We start from the raw sequence: 15537 nt of genomic DNA, 5'->3' as shown, positions 1-15537 counted from the left end.
AGTTGTTGGCACAAACCACACTTTTGTGCTCCCCTCCTCCCCCAACTGAGGAACATTTTGAAGTACTCTTGTCGGGGGGGGGTGGGGGGTCACCCGCCACCAGGGTTGGCGGGAGGCAAACTTTTCTTCTTTGTTTTTTTTAGGCACAGCCCAATAAAATGTAAACAAAGTAACAAAGAAAAAGGCTTTAAGGGAAGCTAAAATTAGCAAATCTAAAGGGAGTTAATGAGCTGCAAACAGCTCTAACTCCATCTCTAGCCAGGGATAGTTGAGAAGGAACTAAGGAGGGTTGCCTGCACATGCTGGCTAGCCTCATGGCAGGTGAGGAGCAGCACATGTGCAGGCAGGAGGGACTGTTACCGAAGTTCTCTGATCAGCAGCGCAGGGACACACACACTCCTACAGTGGAACACCCATAGGAACACTACTCGAAGAAGGGAAAATTACTCAGGGACACCAAAACAAAGTAAACAACTGGCAATTACTTATATGACCCTCACATAAAAAAAAATGCCAGAAATTTAACACCTTTCTCTCCTTCCCATTTACTAGAATGTCATCCTAGCCTTCATCCACTTTGGTTTAATCATCACAGTTTTAAGTTATATGCTTTTAAAACTACCAAGATCCTCCCTGCTTGTCAGTATTAGATAAAAGGGACCTATCAGAAAACCTTTATGAAGGTTTAGCTTACAGGTGGGTTTTTTTAGGATATACTTTAAACATTACAGATGAAACGTATTCTGATATGTGGCATATGAACTGAATAAATGATGGGTACCAACTGTTTCATCTATAGCAAATTACGTCAAAAAGCATGAGGCATATACAAACGGGTAATTCAAAGACCCATGGTATTAACCCCATAATTTAATAAAAACAGTTACTCATCTTCTCATAACCGTTGTTCTTCAAGATGTGTTGTTCATGTTGATTCCAATCAGGTGTGCTCACGCACCGCAGGCACAGTTGTCGGAAAGTTTTCCCTTAGCAGTTCCCGTTGGATCGGCTGTGGAGCCCCCTGGAGTGGCGCCTCCATGGCGCTCAATATATGACCCTGCCAATTCAACTCCCCTTCAGTTCCTTCTTGCTGGCTACTCCAACAGAGGGAAACGAGGGTGGGTATTGGAATGGATGTGAACACACCTCGAAGAACAGTTACAAGGTGAGTAACTGTTTTTCTTCGAGTGCTTGCTCACATCAATTCCAATCAAGTGACTCCCAAGCTGTACCCCAGAGGTGGGGTCAGAGTTCAGGAACCATTGAGTGGAGCACTGTCCTGTTGAATGCTGCATCATCTCTGGCATGTTGGGTGATAGCATAGTGAGAGGTAAATGTATGTACCTGCCCTGCAGATCTCTTGTATCAGGACCTGGCCCAGGAACGCAGCTGACTAGGCGTGTGCCCCTGTGGAATGTGGCATAAGAGTTGGGACTGGGACCTTGGCTAACTCGTAACATGTGCAGATGCAGGAGGTGATCCAGGAACATATTCTTTGAGATGAGACCGGGAGTCCTTTCACCTGGTCTGCTACTGCCACAAATAGTTGGTTCGACTTCCTAAACGGTTTCATGATCTTGATGTACAATGCTAGAGCTCTCCGAACATCCAGTAAGTGCAGCCTCTGCTCTTGGGTACTGATGTGCAGCTTAGGATAGAAGACAGGTAGAAAAATGTCTTGAACAGCGTGGAATTGACACACTACTTTGGGAAAGAAGGCTGGGTGAGGCCTGAGCTGCACCTTGTCTTTGTGAAAGACCGTGTAGGGTGGGCCGGATGTCAGAACCTTTAATTCGGACGCCCTCCTGGCTGATGTGATGGCTACCAAGAAGGACACCTTCCACGACAAATAGAGCAGGGAGCAAGTCGCCAGTGGTTCAAAAGGGGCCCCCATGAGCCTGGAGAGGACCAGGTTAAGGTCCCATGTGGGAAGCGGTTACCTAATTTGTGGATATAGGCATTCCAAGCCCTTAAGAAAAATGTCTTACCATGGGGTTAGTGAACACAGAGCCTCCAGCCACTCCTAGGTGGAAGGCTGAGATAGCAGCAAGGTACACCTTGACGGATGACGCTGCTAGGCCCTGCTGTTTGAGATGCAGAAGGTACTCCAGGATGAGTGGTATAGACGCCTGGAGTGGAGGTGTGTGTTGCTGGGCACACCAGCAAGTGAATCTCTTCCACCTGGCTAGATAAGTAGACCCAATAGATGGTTTCCTGCTGCCGAGTAGAACCTCCCTTACCAGCTCCGAGCATAGGAGCTCCATGGGGTTTAACCATGAAACTTGCAGGCCGTGAAGTGGAGGGACTGGAGGTCTGGGTGGTGGAGGCGACCGTGATCCTGAGTGATCAGATCAGGGCAGAGTGGTAGCATGATCGGGGTGTCCATTGACAGCTCCAGAAGCGTGGTATTCCAGTGTTGATGGGGCCACACTGGGGCCAGCAGAATCACCTCCGCTTTGTCCCTGAGGATCTTGAGTAGCACCTTGTGTTTGAGTGGGACCGATGGGAAGGCATACATGAGGCAGTCTCCCCAGGGTAGCAGAAACATGTCCGTGATTGAACCCGGGCTGTGTTTCTGGAAGGAGCAGAACATTGGGCACTTCCTGTTGCTCCGGGTGGCGAACTGGTTGACCTGGGGAAATCCCCACCTTTGGAAGATGGGATGGATAACATCTGGATGGATGAAGCATTTGTGGTTGTAGAATCATCTGCTGAGGTGATCCGCTAGCTCGTTCTGCACTCCTGGGAGACAGGACACCTCCAGGTGAATGGAGTGGGCTATGCAGAACTCCCATAGTTGGAAGGCTTCTTGACATAGCAGGCTCCTCCCAGATGTGCCCCCCAACCCAGATCTGACGCGTCTGTTACTAGGGACAAGGAGGGCGGTGGGCTGTTGAAGGGGACACATTCGCATACCATCTGGGGGTTGAGCCACCAATGTAGGGACTCAAGTATGTGTTGTGGCACTGTCACTACTGAGCCCAGCCTGTCGCATCCCAGGCGGTATATCTGGGCGAGCCAAGCCTGGAGGGGTCTGAGCCTCATTCTGGCATGCCTGACTACATACGTGCAGGCCGCCATGTGTCCAAGGAGACTCAGGCATCCCTTTGCAGTAGTGGTCGGGTAGCACCTGAGGCTTTGAACATGTGTCATGGCCTGGAAACGGGTCTCTGGCAGGAACGCCCTTGCCTGTACAGAGTCCAGCACCGCTCTGATGAATTCTGTTCTTTGGGTCCGAGATACAGTTGACTTCTTCATGTTGAGGAGTCCCCACAATCTCTCGAAAGTGGACCTGACCAATCGTACAAGAGACTCTACCTGCTCCCTGGTACAGCCCCTGAGCAGCCAGTCGTCTAGGTATGGGCATACCTGCACTTGCCTCCTCTGGAGGAAGGCTGCTACAACCGACATTCACTTGGTGAATACTCAGGGGGCTGTCGACAAACTGAATGGGAGGACCGTGAGCTGATAGTGTTTATGGTTGAGCAGAAACCGGAGAAAACATCTGTGCGCAGGTCGAATGGCTATGTCAAAATATGTGTCTTTCATGTCAAGGGCCACGTACCAGTCTCCACGATCCAGGGAAGGGATAATAGTGCTTAGGGAGACCATGCAGAACTTCAACTTCACCATGAACTGGTTGAGTCCTCGCAGGTCTAAAATGGGTCCAAGACACCCCCTGCCCCTTTGCCTTGGGGATTAGAAAATAACAGGAGTAGAAACTCTTGCCCCATAGCTCCTGAGGAAACTCCTCCACTGCCCCTATGGCAAGGAGCAATTGCACCTCCTGGATAAGGAGTTGCTCATGAGAAGCGTCCCTGAAGAGGGACAGGGAAGGGGGGTGGGAGGGAGGGGAGGAGCAGAATGAGAGAGAATATCCCACTTCTACCATGCGAAGAACCCAGCGATCCGATGTTATTTGGAACCAAGCATGGTAGAAGTGGGATAGATGATTCATAAAACATGGGTAAGGATCCGGTGGTGTGATGGGTGCACCATCCATGGGTGCATCTTCAAAAAGGCCTGTTTAGAGCCTGATGAAGGTTTCGACTGGCCATGACCTTGCCCCGAAGGGGGATTGGAAGGTTTTCACCTGCTGTTCCTGCCCCTTCATCTATAAAAATCCTGCCTTGGCCAAGAGGGATATGAGTGCTATTGTTGTGGCTGGGGCTTAAAGTGCTTGCTTGGGGTTGCTGGTGTATGCATTCCCAACAACTTCGTGGTTGCCCTGGAATTTTTCAAGCTGTGCAGCTTGGAGTCTGTCTGCTCCTAGAAGAGCCCTGCGCCCTCGAAGGGAAAGTCCTGCAGAGTCTGCTGCACTTCCAGGGGTAGCCCAGGTGCCTGAAGCCATGATGTTCTCCTCATGGCTATGCTTGAGGAGAGGGTTCAGGCGGCCGAATCCACCAAGTCTAGGGACACCTGTAGAGAGGTCCATGCTACTGCCTTCCCTTCCTCTACAATGGCAGAGAATTCAGCCTCAGAGTCTGCAGGGATCAGCTCTTTGAACTTCAACATGGAAGTCCGTGAACTGAAGTTATACCTACTTAGGATAACTTGCTGGTTAGCTATTCTCAGCTGGAGGGTCCCCCCTCCGTGGCATAGACCTTTCTACCGAATAGATCAATCCTTTTTGCCTCTTTAGGCTTGGGGGGTGGTCCTTGCTGTTCCTGACACACTCTCTCGTTAACCGCCGACACCACCAGAGACCATGGCTGCGGGTGTGAGAATAAGTATTCACAGCCCTTGGAAGGAACAAGGTATTTGCGCTCCACTCCCCTGGCAATCAGAGGAATTCAGGCCGGGGTCTGCCACAGGGTCTTTATGTTGTTTTGATCAAAGGAAGAGCTACCTGTGATGGACCTTCGGAAGTGAGAATATCCCCATGGGGTCCTCGGCCTCGACCACCTCCTCTCTGCTTGCAACCTCAAGTAGCGGGCAATCCGTGTAAGGAGGTCCTGATGTGCCCTGTGGTCAACGGGAGGGCGGCCCAAAGCGGACGCCCCTACCACAGCTTCATCAGTGGAAGAGGACAAGGTGGCCAGAGGGGGTACCAGGTCCTCCTGGCTCCCTGACCTCCTCTTGGTTAGTGCACGCCCCTGTGGTGGTTACAGCCTGCAGGGCTGTAGCCTGACCCTGCAGCTGGTCCTGTGCTGGAGTGGCCTCTGCCTCAACCGGAGCCTGAAGGGGCAGTTGGGACACAGTGGCCTTGGAGCCGCAAGGTGTAGGACTGTCAAGTTGTACGGGGCTGCTATCCCTGGGTGCGATGCTGGAAAGCGCCGGTGCCAAGGGTCTCTTGTGCTAGAGTCCTTCCTCGGCACCGTGTCACACACGGATGCCGGAGCACTCTGTACAGACGTGCCGGGTGCCGGTGTCCGGAGGTCTGCAGCCAGTTGTGGGCGTAGAGCAGATTCCATTAACAGTTGCTTTAGGTGGAAATCATGCTCCTTTTTGGTTCTTGGCCAAAAAGCCCTGTAGATTTTGCACCTGTCCGTTTGATGCGCTTCCCCCAGACACTTTAAACAAGAGTCGTCGAGGTCAATGATGGGCATAGGCTTATTGCAAGCACTGCATGGCTTAAAGCCATAGGCTTGCAGCATGCCCCGGAGCCCAAGGGGGATTAGGGATTAGGGAGAGACCCCGCTCCCAACCTACTATCTAAACCAGGGGTGGGCAAACTTTTTGGACCAAGGGCCACATTGGGGTTGCGAAATTGTATGGAGAGCCAGGTAGGAAAGGCTATGCCTCCCCATACAGCCTGGCCCCTGCCCCCTATCTGCCCCCTCCCACTTCCCACCCTCTGACTGCCCCCCTCAGAATGCACAACCCATCCAATCCCCCCTGCTCCTTGTCCCCTGACCGCCCCCCTCCCGGGACCCCCCGCCCCAATCACCCCCTCTGGAACTCCACCCTCTGTCCAATCCCCCCCCGCAACTCCCTGTCTGCCCTGACCCCAATCCAACCCCCCCGCCACCTAATAAGCCCCCCGGGACTCCCACACCTATCAACCACCCCCCCCAAAAACCTCCGCCCCATCCAACCACCTCCTGCTCCCCGGGAACCCCTGCCCCTTATCCAACCCCCCTGCTTCCCACCCCCTTACCATGCTGCTCAGAGTGCCAGGACTAGCAGCCACAATGCCATGACGCCCAGAGCGCTGGTGACACAGCGAGCTGAGGCTGTGTGGGAGGGGGACAGCAGGGGAGGGGCCGGGGTCTAGCCTCCCTGGCCAGGAGCTCAAGGGCCAGGCAGGACAGTCCCGCGGGCCTTAGTTTGTCCACCTCTGATCTAAACTATCTATACTAAATTAACTACAACACTAACTAGAAACTCTAATGACTAACAGAAGAACCTTAAGGGAGCACTTGCTGAGCCAGTGAGCACTGTTCCAACGGCCGTCACAGATGGTAAGAAGGAACTGAAGGGGAGTCGGGTTGGCAGGATCATATATCGAGTGCCATGAAGGCGCCACTCCAGGGGCTCCACAGCCGACCCGACAGGAGCTGCTAAAGGAAAACTTTCCGACGACCGTGAATGTGACGCGCGCACACCTGATTGGAACTGACGTGAACAAGCACTTGAAGAACTAAAACATCCTAATTTTTTCCCCATCATTAACTATAACGAGCTTAAAAAATACTAGTGGACTCACTGAGACTAGACTGTAGTTATCTTCCAATGTACTCATTTTAATCACTGCAGACATCCCTTTAATTTCTGTTTGCCATTCATTTGGAATCTGATTCAGAAAACACTCTGATGGTAAGAAAAGGAGTACTTGTGGCACCTTAGAGACTATAAAATTTATTTATTACCCTCTGATCCCACTGAGGGTTACCAAAAGAAACTACACCATTTGCTCAAGAAACTCCCTGAAAAAGCACAAGAACAAATCCATAAAGACACACCCCTGGAACCGCGACCTGGGGTATTCTATCTGCTACCCAAGATCTATAAACCTGGAAATCCTGGATGCCCCATCATCTCAGGCGTTGGCACCCTGCCAGCAGGATTGTCTGGCTGTGTAGACTCCCTCCTCAGGCCCTACGCTACCAGCACTCCCAGCTATCTTCGAGACACCACTGACTTCCTGAGGAAACTACAGTCCATCGGTGATCTTCCTGAAAACACCGTCCTGGCCACTATGGATGTAGAAGTCCTCTACACCAACATTCCACACAAAGATGGACTACAAGCCGTCAGGAACAGTATCCCCGATAATGTCACGGCAAACCTGGTGGCTGAACTTTGTCCTCCCCCATAACTATTTCACATTTGGGGACAAGGTATACCTTCAAATCAGCGGCACTGCTATGGGTACCTGCATGGCCCCACAGTATGCCAACATTTTTATGGCTGACTTAGAACAATGCTTTCTCAGCTCTCATCCCGTAATATCCCTACTCTACTTGCGCTACATTGATGACATCATCATCTGGAACCATGGAAAAGAAGCCCTTGAGGAATTCCACCATGATTTCAACAATTTCCATCTCACCATCAATCTCAGCCTGGACCAGTCCACACAAGAGATCCATTTCCTGGACACTATGGTGCTAATAAGCGATGGTCACATAAACACCACCCTATACCGGAAACCTACTGACCGCTATACTTATCTACATGCCTCCAGCTTTCATCCAGACCACACCACACAATCCATTGTCTACAGCCAAGCTCTATGATACAACCACATTTGCTCCAACCCCTCAGACAGAGACAAACACCTACAAGATCTCTATCAAGCATTCTTACAACTACAGTACACACCTGCTGAAGTGAACAAACAGACTGACAGAGCCAGAAGAGTACCCAGAAGTCACCTACTACAGGACAGGCCTAATAAAGAAAATAACAGAACACCACTAGCCATCACCTTCAGCCCCCAACTAAAACCTCTCCAACGCATCATCAAGGATCTATAACCTATCCTGAAGGATGACCCATCATTCTCACAGATCTTGGGAGACAGGCCAGTCCTTGCCTACAGACAGCCCCCCAGTCTGAAGCAAATACTCACCAGCAACCACACACCACACAACAGAACCACTAACCCAGGAACCTATCCTTGCAACAAAGCCCGTTGCCAACTGTGTCCACATATCTATTCGGGGGACACCATCATAGGGCCTAATCACATCAGCCACACTATCAGAGGCTCGTTCACCTGCACATCTACCAATGTGCTATACGCCATCATGTGCCAGCAATGCCCCTCTGCCATGTACATTGGTCAGTCTCTACGTAAAAGAATAAATGGACATAAATCAGACGTCAAGAATTCTAACATTCAAAAACCAGTCGGAGAACACTTCAATTTCTGTGGTCACTTGATTACAGACCTAAAAGTGGCAATTCTTCAACAAAAAAACTTCAAAAACAGACTCCAAAGAGAGACTGCTGAATTGGAATTAATTTGCAAACTGGATACAATTAACTCAGGCTTGAATGAAGACTGGGAGTGGATGGGTCATTACACAAAGTAAAACTATTTCCCCATGTTTATTCCTCCCCCCAACCCCCCCACTGTTCCTCAGACGTTCTTGTCAACGGCTGGAAATGGCCCACCTTGATTATCACTACAAAAGCTTCCTTTCCCCTCCCCACCCCCGCTGGTAATAGCTCACCTTACGTGATCACTCTCCTTACAGTGTGTATGGTAACACCCATTGTTTCATGTTCTCTATGTATATAAATCTCCCCACTGTATCTTCCACTGAATGCATCCGATGAAGTGAGCTGTAGCTCACAAAAGCTTATGCTCAAATAAATTTGTTAGTCTCTAAGGTGCCACAAGTACTCCTTTTCTTTTTGTGAATACAGACTAACACGGCTGTTACTCTGAACACTGATGGTAGAATGTGTTATCCTATTTTCTTTGTCAGATTCATTGTAACTTCAGTAAGTGCTGTATACCTTTCCCATTACACTCCCTAGGAACATTCAGCTGAGAGCCATTTTCATATTTTTAGTTTGCAGTTTGTTCTGTAACTTACAGATGTATATTGTTCTCTGAAACACCAAAATTCTACACTGTACACAACAGGCTACTAAGTGACCGGATCCTGCTGTAACTGCTGTTGATGTATGTTATGAGGCCAGCAGTTAACAATACTGAACTGAAATTATTTTATTTAAAAAGGATTTATGGTGGGCTGTTACCAGATATAACACAACCAGGCAAAGATGCAGTAACCACTGATTATATAAAGCCAAACAAATTAAAATTATTCTCAATATGACTTTTTAGAATATGGAATTGTTCCATCAATTAATAGACATTTCCCACTTGTATTTTATAAAAAGATGCAAAAAAGTTAAAGCAACAGGCACCCTGTCTTTTTAAGTCTAATAGCACTAGTAGCTGATGTGGCATCCACCAGTGAAGGCAAACATTGACCCTAAGGCAGGTTTCTCCACAGAAAAATACACAAGAGTGCTTGCTCCTGTTAAGTAACATACTCTAAATAGTCATCTTTTCACTTCCCACCAACCTCAAAGAGACACCTAAGTCTAGAACTGACCATTTTTTGTCAAAATGCCATCATCAGGGCCAAGGAGGAAATGTGATAGGCAGTTTTCCAACTCACTTTAAGCAACCTTTGCTCTCTTTCTTCCTTTTAAAGCTAGAGGCATGTTAGCAGGACACTACAGGATCCAAATGGACTCTGACAGTCTGTAACAGAAGTGGTGCTAATATCAAAACTAATTCTTAAACCTTTCATCAGAACATTCTGGAAAAATACAGGATATCCATCCAGTGAAGCATGCATTCCTCGCTGTAAGATTACCTTAAGAGAACTATAATAAAACACTGCAAGTGATCGTATATACTTGAAAATATCTACTGATTTCACCTTTTTCCTTGAAGGCAAAGCAACAAGAGTTAAATAAGCCTCGGACATTTTTTTCAGAGAATCTCTCAACATAGCCCTTGCACTTGTGCTCTTCAATGGTCCATTGATCAGCAAGCCTCTTATTACAGATCTAGTCAATTGACCCCAGTTGGACACTCGGCAGATTGCTGGGCCCTTGGTGCTTTAAGCCTCCAGAATCTGAACACAGTCCAGTCACCACCCTGGCTTGGAGTCTCTATGAATACTCTCAAGATGCAGACCCTCTGTTATAGCACCATCTTCCGAGAGTCAAAATACCCATGGTCCAACTGCCTTGCTCATAGGACCAGTGCTAACCACTCAGAATGCACTGTAGCTTAAACACACGCTCTGTCAGAACTTGAACTGTGTGGACACTCTTGATTTACAGTTTACCTCTTTAGGGCCCATGCAAAGTTAAAGCCAGAATCTCATGCCAGGCCTATCTAACACACCATCATTCTTTGCTTAACAGCATAAGGTAACACAAAACTAGATGAAATACACATTTCTCCCGCCTCTGTTTCCTCACCACTCTGGAGCGTTCTTTAGGCTTGGGCAGTCCTTTGGGGTGCCAAGGATACTTCCCCAGCAGCTCACAATTTTTCTTCTGAACCCATGGAGTCTTTCGGCTCAGCTAGTTTTCTCTGAGCTTATCTGCTCCATAGCTAAACAGGGAAACCCTGCTATGAAAGTATGCCTCTCTTTTCCCCTCACCTGTCCAAAGCTTCTAGTTCCAGTCTCAGTGAGTCTCTCAAATGTAGATGTCCTCCTACCCTTCCCCAACCAGTTTCTTTGTTCTGTTGCTAATTTTTCTTCCTCACTCTCCACTTCACCAGATGCTTAAAAACAAGTTGGAGTATCTTCTCCCAGCTCCAGCTAATCTCCATAGTATGCCAACTGTTCGATCAGAGTAAAGATATTTAAGTTTATTGACTCTCCATAGTCCTTTGTCTGGTAAGCGCATGCTTCAGCCCATGTCAGCAAGTGGTGGATTCCCCAGCCACATAGAGGCACTCCCTGATGCAGCAATTTTATAAACAACTTCATAAACCAGAATTCATAAATTGTACAGATTCCCCAAATCGTCACACCCCTATTCTTGAACAAATCAGCAATGCTTATGGTGCCTCTAGCTTGGTCTGGAAACCCTATTTAGGTTACAGCAACCTGCTCATTTTGTCTCCTTTTATTTAGCTCCTGCTTGGAAGCTTTTAGGGAATGATTATACTATCAAAACAGTTTGACACAGAGAGGCCCGTGACTTCATTAACTGAAGCATGAGCTTGCTGTTTCCTCAAACCTACACAGAAAAAGATTCAAAGGAAAATAACCCATCTAAATGATTTAAGACCACAGTATTTAACTGCATTAAAAAGGATGTGTGCCAAAATATGCTCTCCCAGAAAGCTGCTGTTTAACAAAGTCAGTGACACACCCTAAATCAGACCTAAGTCAAGTAAACAAGGCTGATTTTGACTTCACAGACAAACACTGTAAGTTAGAACCAAACTGGATCCTACGTCGTGACTTCTGTTGTATCTCACTAGATGTAACTTTTACTTATATATAACTGAAGGGAAAAAAGTCATTTTGTTACTATTCAGTATGGTTGAAAAGATCTATTAAAAATGGGGCAAATTCTCTCATGCAGCTAGCACAAGTGTGAGACCCTATTAGTTGACGAGCATACAAATAACCATTTATTGTTATATAATTGACTGCACGTACAACTTTACCCATATTGTGTACACACAACATATATATTTAAGGTGTGTAATCACAAAACCAAACTTCCTGAAAATCTGGTCCATAAAGTAACTCAGTAAAGGGTATATGTCAGGTAAAAAACAAAAAAGATTCTTAATAAAATTTTACATTGAAGGATATTTTAAAAATTGACTTTCTCCAGTTATAATGGTGTGTTTCTATATTTCACTTGACTTGGACAACGAAAATCAATCAGTTTAATTATTTATAACCAATTCCTATTCGGTTTAACTGTCCAGTCCTCATTGATGATGATACAACATTTGAGCTGTAAAATATACTGGGAATATTTTTCCTTTAAAAATATTTTGAATCTAATTTTGTTTTTTTAACTATGGAAAAATTGTTACTGATCTTAGGCTTTTAAAAAAAAAAAAAAAAAACCCACAAGCCCTACATTTGAGACCTAAATTGACTTGGCAATTACAAGTACTGTAACAATTTTTATGCACCTTATAGTAAAACTCATGTAAACAGATATTTTCCCATCCATATCCAAATTCCACTGCAGATGTCATACATGCTTGTTTCCTTTCTCTGAGATCACCAAGATGACTAAGCTAATTAAAATTCAGTAGGTCAAAAATTCATTCATGTTAGTGTCTTTAGCGTCAGGATATGGAATTTCTTTATACAAACTCCATTGCTAGCAACTAAATATCCTTTTCAGGAATAAAGCTATTGTATAGCATATTAGATTGAAGAAAATAAGGCAAGTCTGTTTTAGCATATTAAACATACGATGGAGTTGAGAGATTTGGATTCTATTCCCAGTTCTGCCATGGACTTGCTACATTACCATGGAAAAGTCATGACTTTACTGTGCCTCAGTTTCACCAGTTACTAAACAAGAAAATTAATATTTTGTGCAGAGCAAAATTACTAACAAACCAAAAGTACTAAAAGTGCAGAGTATTATTACAGAGTTTATCTTTTTCTGGATAGCTGCCATTTCATAGTATCAACATTTTAAAAAAATACAAAACTAAGTGTTTAGTACTTACCATGCCATTTGCCTTTGTAAACAGTCCCAAAAGACCCTGACCCTATTCTGGTTGAGAGCATAACTTCACTTGCTTCTATTTCCCAATAATAACTTGAATCTCTCTGTCCACGAGGCCTCTGGAACACAAATACATATTTAAGGTACAAGCATGTCAACCATCGGGACAGCTCTCTTAAGTATTAACATGGCTAGCTGCCTGGACAATATGTTTCAAGGACTGTACCTAAAAATACACTTAACTTGACTCATATTGTCTTAAAAAGATGAACTTCAGAACTGCAACACTCTGAGTGATCTTTGACTAAATGCAAAGACAACTGCTAATATGTTATCTTGTATTCTAACACATGCCAGTTTGTTCCTACATTTTCTTTCCAGGACCCATTTCAGGATTCAATGTTCCTCTTACAACAGTTGATAACCTCAAAACCAAAAACAGGTAGACAACATTTACCTGGATGATTTTGGCTCCTTATGTTATCAACTGTTGCAAGGGAAAAGCAGAACTGTGATATTAGATCTTCAAAGACAATTGAGTAAAGAAATTTTTTTTAAATTAATGTAATGTTTACAGACCCTATCAACTTCTTAAAAATTATAAGAGCAGCTACTGGTTAAAAATGCTCCTGAATAAAATGTAAATGTTTATTAAATGCATTTCAAAAGGCACCCATTCCTAGGGCCCTATCAAAATCATGGTTCTTTTTGGTCAATTTCATGGTCATAGGATTTTAAAAATCGTAAATTTCATGATTTCAGATATTTAAATCTGAAATTTCACAGTGTGGTAACTGATGGACTCCTGACCCAACTCTGAAGGCAACAGCGCAGCAGAAAGGGTGGCATGGTATGGTATTGCCACCCTTACTTCTGTGCTGATGCTCATGGGGCGCTGCCTTCAGAGCTGGGCACCTGGCCAGCAGCTGCCGTTCTCCGGCTGCCCAGCTCTGAAGGCAGTGCAGAAGTAAGGGTGGCAATACCACGACCCCACTACAATAACCTTGCAACCCCACCCCCAACCCTTTTTTTTGCTAGGAAGCCCCATTTTGAGAAACACTGGTCTCCCCATGAAATTTATATAGCATAGAGTAAAAGTACACAAAAAAAAGACTAGATTTCATGGTCCGTGAAGCATTTTTCATGGTCACGTCCGTGAATTTGGCAGGGCCCTACCCATTACCCATGGTAACTGACAAGATTACCTGGTAACACTAGTCTGGCATTTTTAGAAGCCCCTAAGTGACTTAGGAGCACAAGTTCCATTTCAATGGGACTTATTTTCCAAAGCATCTAAGTAATTTAGGTGCATACCATCCACTGGTCAATATTTTGCTGAAGTTATTGACAAAAATACATATCTAGTTATCTGCTTTATTGCAATCTGTTCCTGTTCACATGAAACATGTAACTGGACAATCTGAAATTATACTACATGATTTTTTTTATTTTTAAAAGATATTTAAGGTATTGACAGTGTCTCCAGCAACTGTTAAGGAAAAGTGGCCTACTACCCAAAGACCACAAACAGCACAAGTAGAAAAGCATTGATTAGGAAGTTTGGGGAAGTGTACAAAATACATACATCTAGATAAGACCTTCACGGCAGTATTTCCGTACCTCACAAGCATCAATTAATCCTCAGCAACACTGAGGTACAAAAGAGGAGGACAAAGGGACTTGTCCATGGTTACAAAGGAAATCTGTGGCAGAGCCAGGAACTGAACCCAGATCTCCCAAGTCCCAGACCAGGACCTACAACTACAAGATCACTCTACCTCCTAATTTAAAATAATTCAAATTGCCCTTTCATGTTAAAAATATCGGCTCTATGGTGAATCACCTTTCACACCAGACTGACATCTCTTACATTTAAAAGGATGCTACAAAGTGACTTAATCCTCCTATTTCATGCATCTGAAAGCGTGTAACAGAATGAAAAATGCATTCCTGATTCCAAATCTTTTTTTCCCTAAAAATGAACACAGCAGCTCTGACTTGTTAACGACACGTGAGCACTACACTTGGTGAATAATTTAAAGTAATATATTTGCACCATGACCATCATGTAAGCTTAGTTTATGAGCAAGACTTACATTAAAGCAGGATACATATATTACTAGTAAATACTCTCTTACAGAGCCTAATGAAGAAAGGGCAAGGGAGCTCCCCAAGAGCAGTGCATGAGAACATCATCGTTCTTGACACCCAACTGACATAAGTTTCACCAACAAAAGCACCAGTGTGGACAGCGCTAGGTCAGCAGGAGATGCACTCCTGCCAACATAGTTAATGCTGCTCATTGAGAATGGCTTAATTATGCTGGCAGGAAAGCTCTCTCCCATTGGCATAGAGCGACTACAAAGGAGACCTCATAGCAGCGCAGTTGCAGTGGTACAGCTGTGCCGCTCTAAGGACTGTAGTGTAGACATAGCCTTAGAGTTACAGGCCTAAACTACTAGACCAAGATGTTAAAAAAGAACACTTGCATTTTGTTAAATTCAATTTTCATAAAAAATTTCATTTAACTACTTACCACTAAATTGAACAGACACTGTCAACATAATTTTTCAATGAAAGCCAAAGGAAGTTTCAAATGAAGACAAACAATCTTAAAAATCTAGTATCTTTCAAAAAATATATGGACCTTTAAAAAAAAAACTCAGATGATAATGCTTGAATCAGTACTACAAACATTTTAACATGGGACGTGAAACTGAAGTTACACACAGTGATTTGTTATGGGAATTTAAAGTACTAGGTCATCTCATTTCAACACAAACTAAACAGAACATTCCCAATAGTTTCACCACCAGTTATGGCCTTCAAAAACTGGAATTTTGTCGCAAAGTCCCTCTTTTTCTCCTTCAGGATTAGTCTGAAAACAAATAC

The 15537-nt window shown here is 45.2% G+C and overlaps 1 protein-coding gene across 36 annotated transcripts in view; it reads right to left on the bottom strand.

Annotated features, from left to right (window-relative positions):
* RAF1 (Raf-1 proto-oncogene, serine/threonine kinase) overlaps positions 1 to 15537 on the bottom strand; it is a 93820-nt gene that overhangs the window by 30839 nt on the left and 47444 nt on the right. For all 36 annotated transcript variants that reach the window (XM_043551692.1, XM_043551709.1, XM_027818905.3 and 33 more), the window contains one exon: positions 12647 to 12764. In XM_043551692.1, coding sequence (XP_043407627.1) covers positions 12647 to 12764 — 118 coding nt within the window. The remainder of the gene's footprint in view (positions 1 to 12646; positions 12765 to 15537) is intronic.

The sequence above is a fragment of the Chelonia mydas genome, chromosome 7 (assembly GCF_015237465.2).
Source record: "Chelonia mydas isolate rCheMyd1 chromosome 7, rCheMyd1.pri.v2, whole genome shotgun sequence".
In the NCBI taxonomy this organism is placed as follows: Eukaryota; Metazoa; Chordata; order Testudines; family Cheloniidae; genus Chelonia; species Chelonia mydas.
Note: the sequence above shows the minus strand (reverse complement) of the source record. Positions and strands in the feature narration are given on the sequence as shown.